This window comes from Leptodactylus fuscus, chromosome 4 (assembly GCF_031893055.1).
Source record: "Leptodactylus fuscus isolate aLepFus1 chromosome 4, aLepFus1.hap2, whole genome shotgun sequence".
NCBI classification, from domain to species: Eukaryota; Metazoa; Chordata; class Amphibia; order Anura; family Leptodactylidae; genus Leptodactylus; species Leptodactylus fuscus.
Genome location: NC_134268.1, coordinates 168,525,233 through 168,551,575, shown reverse-complemented (window position 1 = coordinate 168,551,575; position 26,343 = coordinate 168,525,233). Strand labels below are relative to the sequence as shown.

Sequence of the window (26,343 nt, the reverse complement as noted above, 5' to 3'; positions counted from 1 at the left end):
GACTATGATACCTATGATACAGTGACTCCTATGAACACGGCCCAGTTCTGTCTGGGTATTACAGCCCATGAACAGAGCTACGGCCCACACACAAGAGTCATGTGTAAGAGTCCTAAGGGTAAGCTCACACTGAGCAGAAAATGGACGTGATGTAATGGACGTCTCAGAATTCTAAGCCACATCCTCACACAATAGCATACGTCTTTTCATGCAGCGCCTAAAACACTTGATAAATGAAGCGCAAGGCATGTTAGACCATTTTATGGAGCAAATTGCACAAGCATTATGGCGCATATTACTTAGTAATCTCCCCCAATTAATGTTACCAGGTTTATACAAATGACATGGGATCTGCAGATTGCAGCACTATCCCCATCTTTCATATACAGTCATTTACCTGCTATTTCCTCTATGGTGCTGGCTCTCATGTCCAACATCACTGTGCCATTCAGTATGCAGCTTCGCAGCTCAAAGAGGCTGTGTAGAGAGAGGGTGGCCACATAAGGCTTACTCCACCTGTCTCCACCATCTTCAACATCCTCCTCAAATTTAAGCCACCTTTACCAAAGAAAAGAAGAGCCAGTAAAGCAAAAACCACATTGCATATACAGTGCAATAACGAATACAAACCAGTAAGCATTTGGAACAATCCTGCACAAGTTACACTAAGAAGGATTAAAAAACAGGGTAGTACTTACCTGCTGGATCTCCTGCCACTCTGCACAGTCTCTGTGGCTTTCCGCCAGTGTTTGCCGACAGAGCTTCAGTGGTCAAGTCAGGACCGTAGAGGACTCGGTACTGCTGAGGACACTGATGGACTGCAGTGGTCACGTGTCCCTCACGTAACATCAAACACTGGCAGGGAGCAGTGGAAAGGGATCCAGGAGCGGAGTACCACTGTTTATTTTAACCCCTGCCTTTTTTTTTTTTTTTTTTTTTTTTTTTAATAATGAAAGTGGACAACTTTTTCGGCTTTGTCCACATGTTTGGAATATGTACAACCCCAGTGACATACACTCATAGAGCAATCTAAAACCACAAGGGACATGACTAAAACTTCTATTACAATATATAATCCGCTGTATTGATACAGATACATTTATGGGAAAGAGAATATCATATCAAAATATTATAAACCCTTTATTAAACTCATATTAGCCCAGGGATAACGTATAAGCTCTACGCAAATATTGTCCAGGTCAGCTGACCAACGCAGAACCATTACCCACCCAATCTGACTATTAACCTAGAAGTTTTTGTAATTTCATTCTCCCCTTAGTCTTTTTTTTTATTACTATTATATGAATTATTTGGATGTACAAATGGGTTTTGAGACTATATAGTAAAACCTATTGAAACAGAATACAGTTTTCTACAAAGTGTACTTGACGCACACAATCCATTTTCTGAAAGTGGGTGGTTGTCTGGACCTTTGTCACTTTTACACACAAGTACATGCAGGTCTTTGGCACGTATCCTGCCCAAAAATTTCAGCTTCTGGAAATCACTGAAACATACAAAGGAAAAGACTCATTTCAATGGGCCGTTATTGAGGATGTTGTGTCAGATTTCTAGTGATGGAAATCTGAGCTGGGTGCTTAGACGCTGAGGAAATCGGCAGGTCAGCGAGTTCAGCACTTGGCCCCCACGCTTAGAGGGGGCACCTCATTTGCCTGGTCTTCCCAGTTAACTCGATATGTACAGAAATTTTCTGAGGAGGGGTCTGCTTTCAAAGTTCACGTTACCAATTGTCATAGTTTATTAACAGCTTTCTAGGAACACTACAGTATAGGACTAGAAATAAGAGAACACTCATTCAACCCATTCTATACTGTTCTTTGCCATTGCTTGATCCTATATATTTTTCTTCCCTGTAGGTTATATTATACTAGAGATGTATCTGCAGATAGGTTACACTGGAGCCTATTAATAGAGAAAGCAGAGAATCATGGGAAGCCTTTTTGCTGTTACATTATCTGGTAGCATGCAGACCTTAAAGAACACAGTCATCTCGTCTGACTGGTCTATTAACTACTTAAATTTCCCATGAGAACAATTTTGGGACATTTTTTCTTGTTATTTTGCATTGTGGCACTCCTTTGTTACTCCTCCTAATAATGTATCAATAAACTGACAGAAGGGGGAGCCGTCCCTCCCCGTATGTCACTGTCCAATAAAAGCAGACACTGTAGGACACTCCCCTTAGACAGCTTAGGATATCCCTTATCTTGTCAAAGAGGAATGCCACAACACAGATTTCTGGAGAAACATTTTTTTGGGGATGTTTTAATTCCAATAGAGAAGTAATGGACCAGCAGTGAGCACTCGGCCTACCACACCATCAGGATCAGGGATCCATGTGGGTCTCAGCAGTTGGATCATGAATTTATACCCCATCCTATAGTTATAATCGGGGATAACTTCAACACTTGGTACAACCTCTTTAAAGGGATTCAATCATTAAAATGAAAATTTTTTCTCCCTAACATGTAGGAATAGCCTTTGTTAAAGGGATTCTACCATTGAAATGAATGTTTTTGGCGATCACACGTCAGAATAGCCTTTAGAAAGGCTATTTGTCTCTTACCTTTAGACGTGGTCTCCACTGCGCCATTCCTTAGAAATACCGGTTTTTATCGGTATGCTAATTAGTTCTTTCACAGCGATGGGGGCGGGCCCCAGTGCTGAAAATGCAATGAGGGCGTCCCCACTGCTGCTCGAGAAGACGATCCTGCGACACCTCTATCTTCGGCTGGATCCTCCCCTTCTCTGTCGTCTTCCTCCTGCGTCACCTCCGACGCCTGCGCAGTTGGCTCTGCCAGTGAGACACCTGCAGAGCCGAATGCACATGCCGGCCAGCGGCCATTTTTGGGAGGCTGCTCCTGCACTGAACTACAAGAGCAAGAGCGGCCTCCCAATAATGGCCGCTGGCCGGCATGCGCAGTCGGCTCTACTAGTGTCTCACTGGCAGAGCCAACTGCGCAGGTGTTGGAGGTGATGCAGGAGGAAGACGACGAAAGAAGGGGAGGATCCAGCTGAAGATAGAGGCGTCGTTGGAGCATGCTCTCGAACAGCAGTGGGGACGCCCCCATCACATTTTCAGCGCTGGGAGCCCGCCCCCATCGCTGTGAGAGAACTAATTTGCATACTGGTAAAAATCGGTATTTCTAAGGAACGGCGCAGCAGAGACCACGTCTAAAGGTAAGAGACGAATAGCCTTGCCAAAAAAAAATTCATTTCAATGGTAGAATCCCTTTAAGAAAGGCTATTCTTCTCCAACCTTTAGATGTCTTCTCCGCGCCGCCGTTTGGTAGAAATCCCAGTTTTCTTCTGTATGCAAATGAGTTCTCTCGCAGCACTGGGTGTGCCCCTAATGCTGCGAGAGAACTCTCCAGCGCCGCCTCCATCTTCGCCTGGAACGGCCTGCGTCTTCTTCTGGTGCTGGCTTCATACTTCTAGGCATACACAGCAGGCCACATGAAAATTCAACAGCAGGGAGAAGCCGTTCCAGGTGAAGAGAGAGGCGGTGCTGGAGAGTTCTCTCACAGTATTGGGGATGCCGCCAGTGCTGTTTGAGAGCTGGGGCCCACCACCAGTGCTGCGAGAGAGCTCATTTGCTTACAGAAGAAAACTGGGATTTCTACCAAACGGTGGCATGGAAAAGAAATCTAAAGGTAGGAGACGAATAGCCTTTCTTAAGGCTATTCCTACGTCTTAGGGAGAAAAAAAAAAGCATTTTAATGATTGAATCCCTCTAATAAAGTAGACATGACAAGAGAACTGAGCGGTCGAGAATATCCCACATTGAGATCGAGACAAGATGTGGAAAGTGTTCAGAAAAGGCAATTTCCATCAAGTCTGCAAGTAGTCAACTTTTCCAGTGAAAAATGCAGAGTGGAAAAAGTTTACTATACAAGATTTTATGTCATGTGAAAGGAAGACTCCTGAGCTGAACCTTCCCTGGAAAGTAAAAAGAATAAAGCCCCTCACCTTGCAGTCTCCTTCCACTCACATTCCTCTCCATCCCGAAAGCATAGCTCATCCATTTCTGTAAAGAGGTCATGTGGGATGTGTTCTTCATCATCATCCTCGGTGCCCAGAATAAACTGAACACGCTGTGATGGGGTGTCTGCACAAGGTCAAAGCAACAAAAAGGCAGCTTAGAATCGGATTACAAATGAAGTCTTTATGTAGAAAGAGGAAAATCTCCCCTGGGTAACAACATATTTATTTGTGGGTTATATTTATTGACTTGTCTTTCAATGGGTTACAGAGGTTTACAGAAATTGCCAAGAGAGGTCTCATTGCAAGATGAAGCGCATATAAAAAAAAAAGACCAAAAAAAAAAAAAAAACCCCTTACATCTGCAAGAATGAACTAAAGCAAGTGATCTTATACATGTAAGACTTTTCATAATATTTGAGCAGACTGGGGCATCGCTGTCATTTCTTAAAACTCATGTACACAGAAGTGGGACCCTTACTCAGGATCTCAATCTACCTGTCGTGGCGAGTTCTCTGAAACAGTTAAGGAAAGGCTGCCTGAGCAGTAATATTACAGATTATACTTATTAGATTTCTGGTGTTATCAGGGGATTTATTAGGATTTTCAAATCAGTATTTTCAGGAAGGATTTCTTCACCTAAAAATTGGCTTAGACCTTGTGGAGCTTTTGCCTTCTTTCAGCACAACATTGCAGGGTAAAAGGCAATGGATGGACATAGGTCTTTCTTCACCCTTAGGGCTAGTTCACATGTGAATAGGGTGTGGAGGAATTTGGTCCAGAAAAAAAAACGCTTCAGGAGTTAGGAAGCGGTTTTTGACATTGAGGCGGTTTTTCTCTCCAGCACAGCGAATCGACCTTAAAAAACCGTGATGTGGTTTTCCACCTCCCATTCACTTGTATTGATTTTCTGAGGCGGAATCCGGCTCAAGAAAGGGCAGCTTGCTTCTTTTTTCCGCTTGCGGAAAAAAAGACCACTAGCAGTCTACATAGACCTCTATTGTGAGGGGGCAGATTTTGAGGAGGATTCCGTGCCAAAATCAGCCCCCTCTTGCCCTGTGTGAATGGGGCCTTACTCCATGTGAATGCCCCCTATGGCTCCAGGCGGTCGCTATGATAGCTGTGTTTTTCACAGCTAGCACACACCCTGTTCATTTCTATGGCCATACACAACCGCATGCATTATCATAAGCCTGTGGATGCAGCCTCATGGGCAAAAACTCAGAACAGGTCCTATGCCTGTCCGTTTTGTGGCCCGGGCTCACTGACAGCAGCAGACAGAAAGTCATGTTTCATCACAGCCCAGCTACATGCACATGTAAGTTATTTAATAGGACCGTCCGCCGGGCTTTTAGGCACAGAACACACAGTGTATTAAAGGGATAAATGGCAAGTTATACTGAATATTTTCTCACAATTAGATGTTGCTCAGCTTCTCCTGCTCTATAACCTGCTGCTCACAGTATGTGAGCATTCCCATAAAACTGACAAGGATTTTCTCATCTACAGTTCTACGTCAAATGAATAGGGTTATCATAATGAAGTGCCTTTCTATTGTTAGGCTTTGGGGCACAAATGATTTACCTATTCTCTTGATCTGACAGATATTATAAGCAAGTGAGAAAACAATATCACAAGACATAGACTAAACATGGCATTTGCCCCAAGGCATGTTCACATTGGTATTATGTGTGAAACTAGACTGTAGAAAGTACATGGCATGCCCACATGAAGGCTGTATGATGTGTAGAAGAAGTACATTGCAAGTCTGACAATACAAAACCTTTGTGTTGCAGAAAGAACGGAATTTAAAAAATTGCAATTCATTTTATGCAAAAGACTGATCTACTAAATATGTATTAAAATGCATGACAAATGGATTCAGTCTAAGGGAAAAAAACCTAGTGAGAAAAAAAACAAAACAGCCCCAGTCTATTGCCTTACACAGCACTGACCGGCAGTAAATCTGCAGCAGAATCCCAAGTGAACTCATTTCCATCAGACATAATGGGTCACATGTCAAAGGGCGAGAGTCTCAGTGCTGTCTAGAAATAGTTATACTGGGAGAGCGCACATCAGGCATCAATGATACTAAAATAACTCGGCTTTATTTGTTATACCAATGTACATACATTCATGGGTACACAGTTATATTCTACCTGTGAAACAGGCTGGTGTACAGGGGGCTTTGGCCGCCATCTATATACGTAACTAAAGCATTATGGTATGCCTCAAAGATGGATAATCCACCCATAACCATTCATTTAATAAGTAAACTTGAAATGCATTTCAGTATGTAGAAAAGCATTAGTGTACCATTTCTATACAATGAGGTAATCCTGACTATTTAGTCTCCAGCAGTGCAGTCATTATAAACCCATCCACTAGCAATAATAGGATAGTCCCTCTGATAACATTCAGTCTGGGTAGCAACTCTGAAAAGAGAAGCATAACAGATCAGGAGTGCTGCGGTGGTTGCTGTGACTGCTAATATTACACGGTATTATTCGCATAGTCACAAGGAAAGCAAAAGAAACATGGCTTTGATAGATTTACACAGTCTTTTTGGAAAAAACTGATGTTTTCTGGCATTTTTTGAAGTACTATGGTGCACGCAGCTGAAATAGGTGGAGTGGCCTACAATGCAACAACGTGCGCACACAAGTATTAGGGTACATTCACACAAGGGAATTTGCATTCCGTGCGGCTAGCTGTGACAGGATACCAGTGCAGTGCACAGACATCCAGTCGCGGCATCCCACTCCGGATTAAGCCCGGATGAATGGGCCTTACTCCGTGGACGAATCAACCGCGGAATCTGCAGCAAGATAGGGCAACTCTATTCTTTTTTCTGCTACTAGCTAGCGGAAAAAAGTAGTGAGCGGCTCCCATTGAGGTCAACGGGAGCCTTTTTCAGCGGCGGCTTTTGAGGTGGATTCCATGTCAAAATCCGCTGCCAAAAAACTTTATGTGAACAGATCCTAAAATAGCGTAGCACAGTGTCCCAAAGTAAACCAACTAATAGGCAGTATAACAGATGCATCAGATTTATCATCTAGCATGAGACACTACTAGTGTTGAGCGAATAGTAGATTCAAATACTTCACTCCCATGGGAATGTGTGTTAGCAGCCGGCGCTTAACCCCTTGGTGTTCGGCTGCTTACATGCATTCCTATGGGAGCGAAGGTATTTGAAACTATTTGTTAAATACCATTCGCTCATCTCTAGACACTACTAACTCTGGGGCATTCTCAGACTGTAAAACCATTAATAAATACAGATCTGCATCCTTATAGTACATGTTCGAATTAGGAAACTGTAATATACAGTATTATAGCAATTATTACTTTACTATTAATTAATATAGTAATTATTATTATTTTTAATGTGCATATCGGTTGTTGGAGTCCACTTTGTTTTTGCACATCGCAGTAAACTCTGGGTATGTAACTTTTCAGCTGACATGCTCTTCTAATCCCTTTGCATAAAATAACCAATCCATGCCTTGGTTACTTTATACAAGAATAAATGCTGGGATTCCTAAGAAGAGCAACCAGCCGGAAAACCATTAGGGTTCATTTACCCACCATTGTCCATAAATAGGGGCAGTTGGCAGAGCTTTTAGAAGCGCTCACATGACCTAACTTGTACTGAACAGAGTAATTGTGTAGGAATATGAGCTACTGGAAACATGTACGCTCTGGGAGTCTGGTGGTCATTTCCACTGGAGACAAAAATAAGTCAGCTAGCAAGGATGGAGTCAACAGGAGCCATAGCTCAGGGGAGGTTGTAATGTATGTTCTCCCAAAAGAAGATTCCTGTATAAAGGACTTATTCAATATGACTTAATTCTTGGACAATCTTCTTAGATGTTTCATAGTACATCAAGTGCAATGTCACGCAATGTCTAATACTAAATTGATGGTTTCGCAGAAGGGGAAAAAAAAATAAAAAAAATCATATATGGGAATAAAAATAAATGCTGTATACATAAACTGACAACTGGGTGTTACCATTCTCCTTGTCAAAGCCCTAATACCCCCCATAACTGGTAACACCCATTTATCAATTTACTCATACATTTCTAAAGAGTTCGAACAGAAACAACGAAATGTAAAGTTCAAAGAAAAAGGTGCTCATAGGCCCAGTTCACATCTGTGCAAGGGTTTCTGTTTGGGAAGTCCGCTTGGGGCCCCTCCCCAATGGAAACGTAATCCATATAAAAAAAAAGTGGTTACCTAAGCAAACCTGCTGACCTCAGACTATAATGAGGTCGGTGTAGTTTCCGCTTGAAAAATGCGTAGAGAAAAGTGCTGCTTGCACGACTTTTCTCTCAGCGTTTTTCATGTGGATAGGGGAATGGAATGGTCTGAACACAGATATGAACCAGACCTTAGCTGCAAATACTGCAGTTCCATATCATATCATGAGAGTGCACAGGTCCCCTTTAAAAAAAACTCACAAAAAAACAAACACAAAAACACAACTAAATGTAAAGAAGAATCACGTTGGAGCATTTTAGAAATCAATTGTTTACCATAGTTTGGAGACTCCCGGCCATCATCTTTATCATTTTCTTTCTCTCTTCGTCTCCGGTGATGTCTGTGCCCACGATGTCTGTGGCGTCTACGGCTCTGTCTGCCTAGGGGTACATGAACCCCAATATAAACTGCTCTGTGACCTAAATTAAAAACAAAAAGGAGCATTTAATAAAGACTATGTGCAGAAAAACATATTAAACCTTAAAAATGAATATTATAGCAAAGTTTATAAGATGATCTGTAAATGACAGCATGACTGTATCTCATGGCAGTACGTGCAGTCCGAGGGTCTTCCAGTTCTCCATTCTAGGACCTGCTCTAAAAATACTGGAATGGATCAGAGCTCCAGAACACACGTCGGAAAACTGCACATTTGGTTATGTGCATGAAGCGTTCCTAGTAGTCGTCTGTATAAGAATGGCAATCCAATGTTTCTAGAATATTCCTTTATTACACCCATAGACTCAACATCACTGGTTAGTCACAGAGTTCTATGGACAAATAACAGGAACTTAAAAAGGAGAACCTTGGAAGTCCTTGGGCTATAAAGTGACCCAGATTCTGTCCCGTACACCTAATGTAAAGAACTTCTACAATATCATTCACTCTCATGACAGACTTCCATATACAAGTACACAGAGTCTCCTGCCATATACCGCGTTGTCTGCAGAACAGCCTTGGGTTGAAATGTGACAGACATGAACCACAATACAAATCATGGGGGCAGCCATTATTCTGAACTGTCAGTGACCCCACTAAGGAGCACAACCGTCTCACCCCAGTCTGAATGCAAACAATAGTTTGCATTCAGCAGCTCAGTAAGTAGAGACAAGAGAAGATTTTGTGCCCTTGTAATAGGGTCAGCCAATAACCCAATTCATTTTTGCATGTATGCGACACCAGATGTTCCTGATCTCCATCACATCAGACATAACCAATGCATTTGGCCTGGCTGTTTAGAGATATTAATGGCAGTGCTGAAGAAGTGAATTGACCAATAACTGACCACATGACCCGCTTAAGGGCGTCCTTACACAGGGTGACCGCCACATGGGATTGCGGTAATTTGCCCGATTGCATTTGTTCTGTTTGCCTAAAGCAATAAAAAGTACGGACACAGGCCGGCGATTTGTTGCCATGGTAATTGCCAGGCTGTGCCTGTACATCGCATATGTAGCTAACAAATGACTGCAATCTCATAAGGCTGGGCCGCACTATGTAAGTATGGCCTTCAAAGGATTGTCCTGGTTCAGACAAACATTGACATAAAGGTTATTGTTTGTACAATTACATTTTCCAATATACTTTCTGTAACAATTCCTCACAGTTTTCTAGATCTCTGCTGCTTGTTGTCTTTCATTCTGGAAAACTCTCAGTGGATAGAAATCAGTCCATGTCATGTGATGGTCTGTCCATGGTCATGTGATGTCGTCTATGGCCATGACCCCATCCAGACTCTCTGATTACTCACGATTAACGGATTTCCCAGCAATCGCTTCTCTCAGCTGTATGTGCACACTGAAGAAAGAAGACGCTGCTTATCTGCTCTTCATGGGAGCATATTATACTGTGTGCAGGCCCACTGTGGAGCGTATAATACTGTGTGGGGTCCCACTGAGGAGCATATTGTGTGGGGCTACCCTGGAGCACATTGTATCATCTGGAGGCCACTCTGGAGTAGACTGTACAGTCTTCAGACCACTGTGGAGCACATTGTATCGTGTGGGGGCCTGTCACTATTTATGTCACACAAGTATCTGTTTTATAGCGGACATGATATTAGTACAGGCTAGAATATCAGCACAATCACTATAAAACAGATCATGTGTGATGTATGATGAACATTAATTGCTCAAAAGTATTAAATACAAACTTTTACCTTTCAGTACAAAAGTTGTTTTGTATCATTGGTAGCTTTGTAAGACCCCATTCACACGACCGTATTTTGGAGGTCTGCAATTGTGGATCCACACAGTATTAAGGTTAAATTACCATGTTAGCACTTTGTGATAAATTAGTGGATTTAGTGTTCCAATTTAAGCACTCAGTCTCTAAAAGGTTTCACCATCACTGATCTACGGTCATGTGATATACAGTCCATGGTCATGTGATGGACACACGGGTGCAAAGCTCGTTATAGTCACAGCACAGTAATCAGAGGACTGCCTGGTAACGAGCTGTGCACCTGTGTACTCATCACATGACTATGGACTGATTTTTATCCACTAGAAGTAAGCAGAATGAATGACAGCAAGCAGAGATCTAGAAAACCCTGAGGAATTGATACAGGAAGTATTTTGAAAAATTTCATTGTACATACAATACAATTTACTTCTCTGTATTGGTCTGAAACTGGACAACCCCTTTAAGGTATGGGCACACATTCAGGATGAGAAACTATAAAGGACACTTTTTTTTTTTTTTTTTTTTTTTTTTTTTAACCCCACTCCTGGTTTTAGCTTAAAAAAACTGCATACACAAAACCTGAATTTCATAATCTTTGGCACCTGTAGTATTATATACCGCTAGAATGCTGACAATACACCGAATTCAATGTACCGTCAGCTTTCCAACATGCACCCGGTCTGCAGTAGATATTGGTGCTGTTAGTTTCGGCACCGATATCTCCCCACTGTCAGAAGGTCAGGGCTTACTGCCTAGCGTCATTACTGAGCGGTAAGGCATGCCTCCCAGACAGTACTCTTCCATAGCATTGTACTGTCAGTGGGGGCATTCCTTACCATCCAGCAATGATGAAACTAACGTCACTGATATCTCCAGCACCTAGGCGCATTCTGTCAAAGTTTTCCAGTGGTATCTAAAACTGCCAGTGCCAGAAGATGTGAAAGATTTTGTTTAAGTGAACCCACAAAACAAGCAATAACCGATAAATTTAATAGTAAACACTGGCTGCACATTGTGTGTTGCCCTTACACAGGATTATGATCAGGAATCAATGTTTGTACAAAAGATCATTTTGGTGTTTTTCGCCCCTTATAAATGGGTCTCAAGAAAAGTGGTTACCATTGTGACAATATCTAGAGCTTAGGAGACTCAAACTGACAATGTCCACCTGCAATTGGTGGACAAATATGTCCTGCACATATGGTTTTTTCAGCCACAGTTTTCAGTTTTAAAACAATAGACACCTGACAGACCCCATTATAGTCAGTGGGGTCTCCATTCTCCATATGTAATTGCTGTATTAGCGGTCCACCTGTCTGTTGTTCTGCTTCCCTGTGATCCTAGCATCAGGTGATGTTTATCATAGTCTAAAAGCGATCAATAAATACACACTTACATGGAAAGATTTCTCTAAGGGATTTGTGGAAACACTTTCACTACTTTACTTTAGTAACTTAACAAATCACCATAAATCCAAAGGAAAACAATTATAGGAAGACTTGTAAAAGGGCGTGCAACAAGGCTATGGTCCAAGGCAGATTACAAGAAGAATGACTGGCAGGCCAGGAAGTAGCCGGCATGTGGAGTGAGATAACCTCACCCTAAGAAGATGACTGCTTAGACTTGCATGGATTGTGTTCAGAGATGATAAATGCTAACTAGAATAATGATGGATTATTAATACTCCACTGGTCAGGCAGTACATTCCACAGAGAACGGTTGCAGGGAGGTCTCTGGCTCCCTATATCCCCAAATAAGCATAATCAGAGTGAGCGCATATCATTAGGACAATACATGGACAACAAATAAGTAAAGCTATGTTCAGACATAGAAACTTACAGCACTTGCAAGTTGAGAAATCCACTGCAAAATTCTGCAATAAAATCCATACAACACAAACCATACTGTACATTTGCCAGTCTGGGCCCAGCTCTAAACGCCTCAGACCTTTCACCACATGTGAATTGTTTCTTGTTAAACCCATTCACTTGCACTGTACGGATAGTCCGTTTCAAATTTTTTATTATGGAGCCAACATATGGAATTTGGAAATTATTATTTTCTAACCATAGATAAAGGATTATTATAACAAAGCAGCCAAAACCTCCATTGCCAACAAGTGACATACATGTGGGAAAGTAATACATTGTGTGTACAGCATAATAGATAGTATAGCAAATATCTATAGTGGTCACTCAAACTCCAATGCCGATTTGATCCAGGATGACCATTCTATATTGAAACTATTAATATTTGGGATCATACTGAAGTAGCAAACATTAAAGGGAATGTGGTGAGATTGTAAAACATTTTCCATATTATTGAGATTTAAATAAAAAAAAAGAAAAAAAAAAAAGAAAATGATTACATATATATATATAATTATATCCTAAAAACCCTGCAGTTAGGCCTCTGGCCACTAAACCAAATAAGCTGAGACTTTCTTGTTTTCTGTAGATTTCTATGCATACTGATAACATCTACCATGTAGGCAATTTGTCATCTGTGCACTATGACGTCTGCCCAGGTCATGGAGCATGTCTAGAAAACTCTCCCATACAAGGATCTACTCCAGACCATTGTATCCATGGCCCTTGGTCCATTTCCAGGAGAAAGGAAGTCCAACTATTTTAGGCTCAGTAGCAAAAGTTGTAAATTTTTAAGGACTTTTTACTTTTATTTATTTTTTTTAATAGGGAGTCTGTGAGCAAAAAAAAAAAAAAAATAATTGGTATCAAACAAATAACAGCACCTTATAGAGCATTTTGCAATCATTGTAAAGTGGATGGGATTTTAGCAAAATCTAGAAAAACACCCTCAACGGAAATGCTGCAATTTCCCAAACCATCCCGTTTTTTGGAAATCACAGTATTGTCAATTATAGACACAGAGACCACCAGGGTATAATAGAAGCAGAAAGCGCATGCAGAGAAAAGCTCTGCGTACTTTCTATGAAAAGTGCTGTGGCAAAAACCGCAATGCATTTCTTGCGCGGTTTATTCTGCAGAGCTTTTCAGCTGCTGCTCATTATGTGGGGCCTTAGCCCAAGACTTGGTAGATCTGATCATTTCTAGGTGGTGTCCACATCCGTATCAGACACACTATCGCCTACAAAGTGCCTTTTATAATCATTGGAGTCTAATGCTTGGTACAAGTGTCCATCGTGTAATGGATACAGTATTGTGTTACAGCTTCAGTCTAAAATAAAAAACATGTCCCAATGTAAACACTGCCATACATGTGATCCGAGTGATAAGCACCAAAGATCTTCACACTACAGCGATCATAATGCTATTGAAAGTTTCTGTATCATTTGGTAGATCATCACTAGGTATAAAAGCAGGTTTGCCTAATAAAAATAACCAAGGATGACTGCACAGCACATTGTGACCAGCTGATCATCCAGGCACACATGGAAACCTACCACATATCCCAAAATGTTTTATGGGGTTTTATTACACTACGCCATATAGTTTGATAAGGGTCATGAGGTTTTGTTTGTAGAGTATTTGGCTTATTGTGAAGAGGGTGAAGTCTTTTTGTATTCTTGCCATTTCTTTTCCATACACCTTATAGAGTCTCTCGCTCCACAAGGTGTAAAGAGCAGTCACAAAAAGCACAAAGGTTATGTGTAAACAAGGTCTTTACCCTTAACAGAACATATTCCATTTGTTAGCACAGGTCAATGATCCCAACACTACTGATCAGACTACTGAAAGGGAAAAATAGCAGACGAAATCCCGCCATCTCCATTACCCCACATCCCTCTCAATCAGAACCACACTGACCAAAGCTTACATTGTACTTGTCTACTGATACCAAAAAGCATATAAAAGAGACCCCTAGCATCCTTCATCTTCCTGCTATTATTCCATAAGAATGTATTATGTAACCACTTTCCTGATACAGTAGAACATATAAAGACTCTTAAACAAAAACACATGGTTGTAAGTCTGACCTAATCCACGGTAGTGTTCAGTATCAGATCTCAACCATGTGCCAAAAAGATAAGTCTGCTGACTGCTGTATAAATGAAGACACTCGGCTCGATTACAATTTCATGGCCAACAAAGTCTAACATGTCCACGATGAAAACACTAAAGGGGACAAGAAAAAAAAACAAAAAAAAAAAACACTTTTTGGTGACCTATAGGGCAAAACTACAAATCTATAAATTGTAAAATGCAATTCCCAATTATGCCACAGTTGTATGTCGGAGTTAATCATGTATCTTTTTCCCTTAAAAAAATAGATATTGTCAATGCTGAAGTGTTATCCAGTGTCTTGTCTATGGTGTTCTGAGTCTTCAAGTGGAACAAACAAACCTTTGGTGTGATCAGAAGTCACCAAAGTTAAATCTTTGATCACACCAAAGATTTAACAGTTGTTCATTCCACTTGAAGACTCAATACACCCTATACAATATACATGATATAAATAATGAAAAAAAATTGCAGAGTTTTAAAGATTTTCTCTTTAACCATCTTAGTGGTGTCAGTCTGTTATCTTGCTCAGTTCCCAATAGATAGGACCATGAATGCAGGAACTTTCTGGGATTTTGCACTTTTCTTACATCCAGTCATAATTTCCTTATTCCACACACAAGCAGACAGGGACAGTGCATGCACAAAGAGGTAACCCGACCACAATAAGGAAGTCATGGTGGAGTTTCCCAGCATAGAGAGTTCCTGACTACAGTCGTATCCACTGACAACCGGGCAAAACAAAAGAATGTCACTGCTGTGGCAAAACGGCCATTTTCTGTCATGTGATAGAAAATCTGACAAATCCCATTTTTGGCTGAAAACCTTGCCTGTTTAAGTTCATGAGCTAAGGGTAAAATCTATGCTAGTAATAGTACTGGAGTTCAGTGCAGTTAGCCTTGGTCATAAGAAGAAATGTGTATTTGTGCTTATTGATACTGTATTTATCATAAAGGCCCCATTAATATGACACAGCGTGCTATCTGAGGGGCTTCCAATGCTCTGTTCATTATAGAGCAGGTCCTATTCTCCTCTGTGACAATGAAGTGGAGAGACACCCCCCCCCCCCAACTGAAATCAATGGGGGATGGAAGGCATTCTGATCTCATCAGAGTACATTCCACTATATAATAGGCCCCCCCTCAACCTGCACACTTGGTCATGCTTCAACTACAAACTGGAGGATGGGAGGCTCAGAGAACTCTTTTGATTATTTGAGACTATTTTGATGGATCTTACACTGATGAGCTGCAATTCATTACGATATTACGCTTAAAGGGGTATTCCCAACTCGCCTGTTCACCATCTTGCAGGCTTTATGCTCTGTTCACTTCCTGGTTTTCTTGGTAAATTGGTGGGTGGGGATTCATTTGCTGTCTCACAGACAAAGCCAGCTCTGCTATCTCTCTTCATAGCAATGCACGTTTGCAGTCAGTAATGAGGGATGGTTGTAAATAAATTAGCACAGTATCACTGGAAGATGCATAATCTGAAGCTGATGTAGAGCTAGATTTGTTAGGTGAGGAGAATCCCAAATTTACATGCTACAGGACCACAAGTCAGCTTTCAATATACTCACTTTTAGATCTGTGTTTAATAGACTCCCTGTCTCAGCCCTTATCAGCAAAATTCAATTAGCCGACTGATAACTGGAAGAGTCGGAGATAAACAGCTCAGAAATACAAGCACAGAGCACTCAGCTCCCCTCCCTCTCTGAGAGAGGAAGCTTGTCACTTGTCCTGGGCGGATAGATAAGACCATCCCCGGGTCCGTGGTTATGGAAATGCAATGTAAACAATGAAGTGAATAATCTCAGCAGTTTTGCTGAAGTATTTGCTGAATGTATTTAGGAAAAGTCTTAAATCCACATAAACTAGCAGTATAGATAGGATCCTTGAGATGGGACAACCCCTTTAAGGACTAAGCAGCCATTTTTGTTATTTGGAATACAGCCATGACTTAATATCTTCTACTGTTTTATATATATCTAGCATATAAACAGACCGATGGGTCTCCATGTTACAGACCACAAGCAAACCCTGCGTAGTCTGACCTTATCATACTCCCTCCAGTATCTTCCCTACTACTTGTTGACATACATAAATAGGTTAGCAAGTCAGATCAGATGTAAGGGAGTCTACAAAGGACTGCTTGTAGTATGTGACCATGGAGAAACATGTATGAATAGGAGATGTAGCCACAAGAGCATGCAATTTCAAGGCAAGATATTCTGAGAATTTGCACTATAGTTTTAATGCACTGGAACAATATGCATACATTGAATAACAAGGGCACATGTACTACATTACACACAGATCATTTATTTTTATGTATTTTATATATACACACAAATATTCAATGACTGCCTGCTATCATTGGCTTCAGATTTATGTATCTATTGATTGATTGATCTGATGATGAGGCCATTGATAGATTGTTACATTCTGCTTTATCTTTCCTTGTGGGCCTGTTCCATTCAGGATGTTTTTCCAAATAAATAAAAGGTAGTATCCTATAAAATTGCAGGAACTGCACATCTCAAGGAGCAAAATGGAGGTTACCGAATTATAAATATTAAAAAAGGTGATCTAAAACAGTTAAATACACATGAAATGAATACAAGTTGCACAGCAAGTCTCATAGCAGATCTGAAGCTCCTAATTCCAGGGCTGGAGAAGAGATCGTACACTTCCAAGGGTATGGCATCAAGACAGAGGACAATTCATATTACACTTGTTGGTAAGCAGCTTTAAAGGAACGGTGCTTGTGTTCTCACATGGCTGCTGTATTATCCACACATTTCATACACAATCACTTTAAGGATTAGAGCCTGTACAAGGCACATACACGGAAGCAGCTGCGATCACGGACACTTACTTTCTAGTTCCTCCTTCTCAAAATTTGTGTTAACCGTAGAGCTGGTTTTCCCCAAATCAACCACTGCTTCTTCATCGTGACCCTTTGAAAGAAAAATAAACAAAAAAAAAAAAAAATTAAAAACAAAACAGGTGCTCTAAAACCAGATTCTCCAAATACTCAAACAAAAAGTTGCTTTCTGATGACGATTTATGGTACATTGAGACATTCATGCCATTGTCAATCTCCAACAAAATCTTCAAGTGCTAACTCAGGATTTTTGTCACCGATCTCACTCTATGCATTGTGATAGGTGACATCTGCAGCAATATTTCACAGGTTCTTCCTAGAAAGAACTTGCTACAGATTTCAAAATACACAACGTCCCAATGTCTACTCAAAAATCCACACAAATTTTGTAACATCTGATGACAACTTCAGCCTAAATGTACATCTATAGAAGAATCTCTAAAACTGGCATGAAGACAAAAGAAAAGGTTACACATCAGGCAATCGCATTGCCATATTTCATTTGTATCACACATAACTGCTATACAGGGAGATGGAGTTTTATTCTAGCCCATGATCTTTAGAGAACTTTACGCCCCCGTGCAATGGCCGTATCACCTTGTGCCCTGGAGAGCAGCCAGTGCAACAAATTGGCTGCGATTGTGGGAACAAACTTTCAGAAGTTTCAGATCTTGATAGATTATTCCATTCACAGAAATACTACAAAGGACCTCAACACAATGTGATCAACCTGATAAAATTTAGGGCTGTGGTTGGCACGACTGAAAGTGTATAAGCACATAGCACAAGAAACAACCACAATTTTTTATGAGTTTCCAATGTGGTTGCATTTTATTTATTTATTTATAGGCGTAAATGACAAAAAAAAACAAAAAAAAACAAAAACACAGAAACGCCTCCCTCATTTGTAATGTGTAATTCCAGATGGTTTATGGGTAAATATTGCAAATGTGTGATTACTAGATCAAAGCAGGTCTCACTATTAGGGTCGAGCCGATCTTGAAATTTCAGGATCGTTTTTAAAAGCCGATTTCCGATCCCAATGCAAGTCCGTGGGATTTTTTAAAATTAATTATCGAAGATCGGATTTTAAAAACGATCCTATTCACTACACAGCATGGAGTCCAAAAATAGTTTCAATTTTGGACTCCATGCTGTGTAGTGTTTACCTGCACAGATCCGCTGCCACTCCCCCCGTCCCTCTCTCATTCACATGCCTTCAGAGCGCCGTGCGCGCCCCCACCTCCCTAGGCTAGTGTTAGAGATGATGGGAGTAGTCTGGGCTTGTTGTGGCTTAGGAGAGTGTGTACCCGCCCACACTCTCCTAAGCCACGCCTTCTCCCACCATCTCTAACAATAGTCTAGGGAGGTGGGGGCGCACAGGGCGCTCTGAAGGCATGTGAAGGAGAAAGAAGAGCGAGAAGAACAAGGAGCAGCAGTGGCAGCACTTCTGTGCAGGTAAGTTGACCGATCGGGATCGGAATTCCGGTCCCGATCCTTTTTTAGGCGGGATCGTAGCCCGATCGTGATCATAGTCTGATCATAATCATGAAATTTACTTGATCGCCAATCGGGATCCAATCCCTATCACTCAACCCTACTCACCATTCAAAAAATAGAAAAAGAATGTGGTAAAAGTGGCACATTCACAATAAAAATTTAAGGCTGAGGTCCCGGGCTGAGGAAATACAGCTTTTTTTGTTGCTGATTTTGCTGCATTTCTTGAGCACAACTGAATTGAAGACAAGGTAAAAGTAGAAGAGCTTTCTATATATTTCCCATTCCTTTTGCAGCCATTCTTGGCTTTGGATTTAAAAAAAAAAAAAAAAAAAAAAAAGCACTTGGTCTGCAACTCAAAACAGTATTTCCACAATGTGGTTGTAGATTTTGTTGCAGTTCTTTTTAGCCAAAGCCAAGCATGGCTACAAAAGGAATGTGACATATATAGGAAGTTCTCCCTTCTGCTCAATCCACTCCTGGCCTTGGCTCATAAAACCACAGCAAAATCTGCAAAAAAAATAAAAAAAGCCGTGTTTCTGAAACGTGGGGCCTCAGCCTAAGGCCGGTGCGAAAACACTGCAATTTGCCTGCGGAGGAAACATTGCGGCGTTTTACAGTAAGATCCTTGCTGGATGTCTGACTGCTAGGACCCTCAGATATCACAAGAACAGAGGTCTCCATTAGGACTGAGAGTTACACTGTCATCTACATCAGGAACAAGAAATTAAGGAATAGCTATGCCGGACCTTGTGACTATACCCCAAATCTGAAGCTACGAGCTGAGAGGCCAACAATAATGTCCAGAGAATACACACAATATTGTTATATACAGGTTTAAACTGCACAACAGAGAAATATATTCAGTAAATTTTTTTCTATGAATTGAAGGTCTAGATCAGGAAACATGGAAAAGAACAGAATATTATTATTATGGTGCGGTCTCATGAGCTGCTACATTCTACATTCCCCCCCCAGTTCAGTCCTACTAAAAGTGGCTACCAAGTTACTAAAGCTTAAAAATGAAATAGCCGTAGTTTTATATGCAGAAACAGCAATAAGTGCTGCATATGACTAAAACATGCTCCATCTCTCCTTCTTGCCTCCTCCTGGTGCTAAGCTAATGTTGTGTGACTGTCAGACATGTATGCCGCAGGCTCTTTCCATGTTGGACAGTTTCCACGCGGATTATGAATGTGGACAGTCACATAGTCATACAGCAGGTTTAACGATCGGTTGTTGTCGTCACCAAATACTTAACACGTATCTGTTTCCCAAGTCAATAGTACATGTGAAATTTTTAACATATCTAGTCAAATATGATTTTCACTCAAAGGCTTCTTTCCCACCCCTAACTACTGCCCTGCCTGTACCTGTTTGGAAACTCTACACAGGGAGATCAGTTCCTTGTGAATGGTTTCTGTAATGTGTGGGAATTTCTGTAACAAGTCTGACGCGTTCACATCCTTCTTAATGCAATATGTCCCTCAAGAGGAGAAGAATAGCTGTTGAGTCACTGGAAGTGGAGTCATATCACAGGGCACAGACCAGCAGACAATAGAAGTAGAGGGGATCCTTCAGAGACGTCTTGCTGAATAGATAACCTTTTAGTAAATACAAAGTGAGCTATGTGCTGGAAATGAGGACTGGTCAAAGGTACCCAATAAGTGGTCTGACCACCAATATACCAGACTTATCTGACAGATGGGAGGAGACCTAGGAATGTAAGACAGAGAAGGCCTATACATAGTGGAAAATGACCGAACCTTCATAAATTATAACATGCAGAGGAGGAGGAGAACTGATTCTAGCCCAACACAATCTCATTATCTGTAAGATTAGTATTGACTGGTCAGAATTCTGTGAGCCCAATATACTGTGAGATTATGGCAATTACTGGGAATATGTTACATAGGAACCCTCGCTCCCGAAAATGGACAGTGACATCACTTATATTGACATTTGCGCCCAAAGTTATGGTGTACGGGCTTTCTGAACTATTTTTTCTGGTGCACACAGTTCATAAATATAACTGGCTCGACAATTCTGAAAAATGTGCACCAAAATGGACAAGGCTTAGAAGTACGGTAGCTATAATACCACACATTTATGAGACAGAAAAGTACAGATTTTTTTTGCCAAGTGTAAAGTGGTATAAACTTAGTAAAAAATTCAGTTCAGAAAGAATATTGGTGCACAGGCAATGGAGACTGCAAAAACGGGACAGAATTTTGGCGTGTTGGAAAGGGAAATTTATGAAGGTCCATACGACAGATTTATAAATATTTCTAAAACTATGAACAATATTGCTAAAGGTCAAAAGTATTTCGAAATGTGCACCGGGGTTAACCCCCCCCCCCTTCCCGCCCGATAGGTCCTTAAACTAGGTTTACATACATATTTCTTACAGGATTATGAGATTTTCTTAGGACTGAACCAATTCTTCTCCTCCGAGTTATAGTCAAGAATGATCATTTGCAACTTTCTGTAGACCCACTATGCTTTATGGTCCTAAGCCCCTACAAGTTGATAGACAGCACTCAGTTATGGATAGGGTTGAGCAATCGGGATCAGAAAAGATCGGATTCCGATCACAAATCGAGTAAATTTCACGATTGCGATCGGAATTCCGATCCCGATCTTTTTAGGCGGGATTGAGGTCGGAGGTTATTTCCCACAATGCTTTGCTACTGGCCAAGCATTGTGGGAAAAGATAACACCTCTAGTAGCTAACACTTACCTGCACAGATCGCTGCCCCTCCCCGCTGTTTTCGCTCCTCTTCTCACCTCGCTGCCCCTCACGTCTCCCCGCTCTGTACCTGCCCACACTCTAAGCCACAAGCCCCGCCTTCTTCCTAGGTCTGTAACACTAACCTGGGAGGCGGGGGCAGCGAGAAGAGGAGCGAGAACAGCAGGGAGTGGCAGCGATCTGTGCAGGTAAGTGGACACCAGAGGAGACGTGTAGTCAGAGCATTTTTTTTTTTAATCACTACACAGCGTGGAGTCTTAAAATTAAAGTGTTCAATTCTTAGACTCCATGCTGTGTAGTGAATAGGATCGTTTTTAAAATCCGATCTTCAATTATTAAAAAAAATTCCATCAACTTGCATTGGGATTGGAATTGGGTTCGAATGGAAAATAATCGGAAATCGGATTTTAAAAATGATCCTGAAATCTCAAGATTGGCTCAACCCTAGTTATGGACTGTCCTTGGCACTCGGTAACCTGAAAAACCGCAGGCCTCTGTTCAATTACTTCTTCAGTTATTTTAAAGGGAACTTTTCAACACCTTCAAAACTCTTGTGCATTGTTTACAAGGCTCCGCTCTACTAAATTTTTCCTCTAGCCCCCAACCTTCCTGAGCAATTATTTCTGTTATTTCCAGCACAGTCATGGTCTCTTCTGTCAGGTAGGTGGTTCTGGGGTGGAAACTAACAGCACCAATTGCTTAGAAACCGCAGTGGCTAGAGGAAAAATTCCAACTGTGCCAGAATCAGCAGAGCAGTGTCTATTGAAGTATGCAAAGAACTGAGGTTGGAGGAGGTGCCGATATGTCCCCCTTAAGTGAAAGCATTATGGCCCATCATGGAATGCGGCTACAGCGTTGCATGGTACAGTGTATAGTATTACCCTTAAAGGTTATCAGCAAAATTATTGGCAACACTTCACCATATGCAAACAGTGATGTGCTGCAAAGAGTTAAACAGTATGGGGAAAGGAATGATCGCAGATGCTAAATGTATCACTGATCGTCGCTCAACTGCTGCATTGGCAGGTGTAAATGTACGCTCAGATGGACACCAATTCATTGGATAGGTACTAGAAAGAAATCTGAACATGTAAAGATGGAATATGCAGGCTGGCTGCCAACATTGTGGTCTGGGGGAAAAGATGCAGTTCTTGTATATGGGATTATATCACAGCAGGTTACCACCAACCCATTCTGGAGCGAAGCAAAATGCAGAGTGGGGAAACTGCTGAAGATACAGAATACAGAGGGGGAAACGGATGGGAAGAATAAGTTAAAAAAATAAAAATAAAAAACACAAACCACCACAACAACACCACGGAATGTAGATGGCCATAAATACTGAAAGACAGCTGTAGAGGGTTTACTATAAGTGAATATGCACCAAAAGATACATAATAATAAATAATAATATTTCCGCTATTGGACTAGTGACTAAAGCAGCCACAACAGACTAGTGCTCACTGGTTAACTTTGCAGAGTACAAAGGGATAAACAGAGTCATTTCATGATTAACATGTGACCGCCCCAGGCACATTTTCTGATTTCCTGGTGATGTTCCGTTTCGCTGTTTCTGCAGACAGGAGGTCACCAGTACTCCTTCTCCCCCCTTCCCCGCCATATTCACCATTGCTCACATCCTCTTCTTCTGCTGGTTGTCGCTTCCTTTACAAGGGAGCTGGATGTGACGCCTGCGCAATAAAACGCTGGCAGAAGCAAAGAGAAACAGCGTTCTATTGCACATGCTTCTCTTCGTTTCTGTGGGCGTTCTATTGTACAGGTGCGGGCAGAAGAAGGGACTGCGGCACGAAAGTCATGTCCTGGATGAGAAGACAGGCAAGTATGATGGGGTGGGGAGTGGGTAGGGGGGAATGAATTAGTTAGCTAGGTAGGGCTTGTAGTCTGCGGGCTAGCTAGGGAAACAGGGAGGGGGAGGGAATTGTGCGGGAGATCTGAATGAACTGCAATGCATCATAGTAGTTGTAGGCTAAGGCTTAGTTCACACGTAAATCCACGTGTGCGTATTCCATCGCAGCTTTCCGCTCCGGATTAGGCCCAAATGAATGGGCCTACTCTAGAGGCGGACGCCGTGGCTGATTCAGCCTGAAGAAAGGGCAGCTCGCTAGCGGAATAAAAAAAAAGCGAACACTAGCGGTCTCCGTAGACCACCATTGTGAGGGGCGGATTATGACTTGCATTCCGCGCCATAATCAGCCCCCTCTGTGCTCGTGTGAACGAGCCCTAAGATAGCAGTAAGCTACCCAAGTACACAAATGCAGAGGATACTAGGCGCTCCCAGTAAAAGTCAGAAATCACTTAAAACACTGCTAAAGGTATTTGGGTGCACTTATTAACCCACTGATAGCACTAACACACCTTTTTTTTTAAAGAAAGAAAAAAAAGTTTTTGCCTGGAACACACACCTTGCTGTATAGAGAGACACAATACAGTACGAAGAATGTATCTCCAATATGGTAGACGCCAAGTACCTCACATACTATATATAATTTATAGCTACAACAACAACAAAAGAAGTCGTAATCATATGAAGAGGTCTTATACATATGGTGCTACAGCAGAAAAGACAACAAACATATCCGAAGAGTTTAACAAGTCATTAACCCAAAGCAAGTGTTAACATGAAGTCCTGTGACCAGTTTATCTACAAAAGCAGCTATAGGATAGGTTAAACAAGTATGAACATATCCTAAAGGTAGAAATGTATAAGACTACATCTCCAACAGAAAACCAATCTATACGTGCCATCACCCACATAATCTATAATAAGACAGTAAATCATTATTCTAGATCCTGGGCATCCGATAATAGGCCCCATAGCCCAGATAGGAAAGCCACAGACCGGACAGAGCTTTCACCCCCCCCCCCCACCCCACTGCCATAATAAAAGGGGGTAAGAAATCCTCTCAGTCCAATATAAAATCCTTTTAATATCAAGGAAGGAAGACACAAAATGCAATGTGTATCCAAATATTACAATATGCTTTTTTAATCCACAAGCGGTACCAATATAATGGGAATGTCCGTGCCCCGTTCCAAGCAGAAACCTCCATTCACGTGGAAGCTGCATGTCTGTTTGGATAGAGTTACAGACAGGCATGCCCTTGTAAATCTTCATGTCACTTTATATTGCAGTTAACTTAATGGAATGCAGGACCCGATCCAGGAATAAACCACTGGCAATCACAAAGTATCTCTCAACGTAGAGAATGAGACCATTCATAAGTGGGACATGATAACATCCCGACACTAAGTGCAATAATAAAATAACATAACTGTACCGTCTCTGCTGGCAACGCAGAAGGTTACAGCAGGATGAACGATGTGGACATAGCATTGAGTGACGCTGGTCTAATCTCTTGCAAATGGGATGAATGTCACATGTCACATCCTACTTGTACTGTCCATGCATTGGGAGTCCTGAGCTCTGGGCCCGATGCTCTTCACCAGTCCCATAGATGAATGGAGTGGCAGCGTGCGTGTTCAACCACTACTCCATTCAGACAGTGGGACGTGGGCCCCACATTCTGGTGATGCCAGATGGCAGACCCACAGCAGTTACTTATCCCTGCAAATAACTGATGTGTAAAACTAGCCAAATAAGAGATTTTTTGCAAGATTTAATCATATCAGGGAGATTCTTTATGGTGGGGACAATGTTAGTTTTGCTGGTGTCTGTGTTGTTGTAATTTGCACGGTATAAGCAGAAAAGGGTTAATCTTACAGCCCTGAAAAATACTGGAACATGGTAGAAATCTGATCTATGAATGGACAACGTATGGTTATGTTCACACTAGGGTGACGGCTACCATTTACATTGTAAGACATTACAGTGTGCTGGACCCATCCTAGGCCAAATACCAGCAGAGACCGAGGGAATTTGTATGTTACTTAGTGGCTTACAATGGCTGTCAACAAGGTTTTAAACATTTTATATAGCAAGAACAGTGAGGATATTGTACGGTGTATTGTATTGTACAGTGTATTGTATTGTGTTGTATTGTATACGGTGTATTGTACTGTACAGTATATTGTACGGTGTATTGTACAGTGTATGGTATTGTACAGTGTATAGTATTGTACAGTGTATTGTGTTGTATTGTATTTACAGTGTATTGTGTTGTATTGTACAGTGTATTTTATTGTATTGTATTGTACAGTGTATTGTGTTGTATTGCATTGTACGGTGTATTGTATTGTATATTGTATGGTGTACTGTATTGTACGGTGTATTGTATTGTGTTATGTTGTATTGTACAGTGTATTGTATAGTACGGTGTATTGTATTGTGTTGTACGGTGTATTGTATGGTGTATTGTATTGTGTTATATTGTATTGTACGGTGTATTGTATTGTGTACTGTATTGTACGGTGTACTGTATTGTATTTTGCTTTTACAGTTGTCAGTTATAGAACAAATACAACTGCTTGAGAGAAGACAATACTCTTATCCAATTCTTGGAACAAATAGTTTTGGCCGTGGACCTGTCTCCAAAAGACCCAGCTACTATTATTAACAGTGATTGACATGGACAGGGCTAGCTACATGAGAACAACTGAATATAGGAAGAAGGAAGGGCTAACTAAAAGCGCAGGACATAACTTTACGCAGGTTTTACAGATTATTTAGTAAATATCCGTGTGGTGATCTTAGCGTACGTCATGTAATTCTACCTGTTCTCACAAAAGTGAAGACTCACAAGCAGCTCTTTCACGCAGAAGCTTTGCACCCAGAGCTGTGTGCGAGCCAAGTGTTGGACG

General features: G+C 41.3%; 1 protein-coding gene across 16 annotated transcripts in view; it reads right to left on the bottom strand.

Moving 5' to 3' along the window:
• SLC4A7 (solute carrier family 4 member 7) overlaps positions 1-26,343 on the bottom strand; it is a 111,942-nt gene that overhangs the window by 46,867 nt on the left and 38,732 nt on the right. For all 16 annotated transcript variants that reach the window (XM_075271348.1, XM_075271352.1, XM_075271349.1 and 13 more), the window contains exons 2-5: positions 17,310-17,391; positions 8,541-8,684; positions 3,991-4,129; positions 398-558 (exon numbers count right to left, since the gene is read on the bottom strand). In XM_075271348.1, the coding sequence (XP_075127449.1) occupies positions 398-558; positions 3,991-4,129; positions 8,541-8,684; positions 17,310-17,391 (526 nt within the window). The remainder of the gene's footprint in view (positions 1-397; positions 559-3,990; positions 4,130-8,540; positions 8,685-17,309; positions 17,392-26,343) is intronic.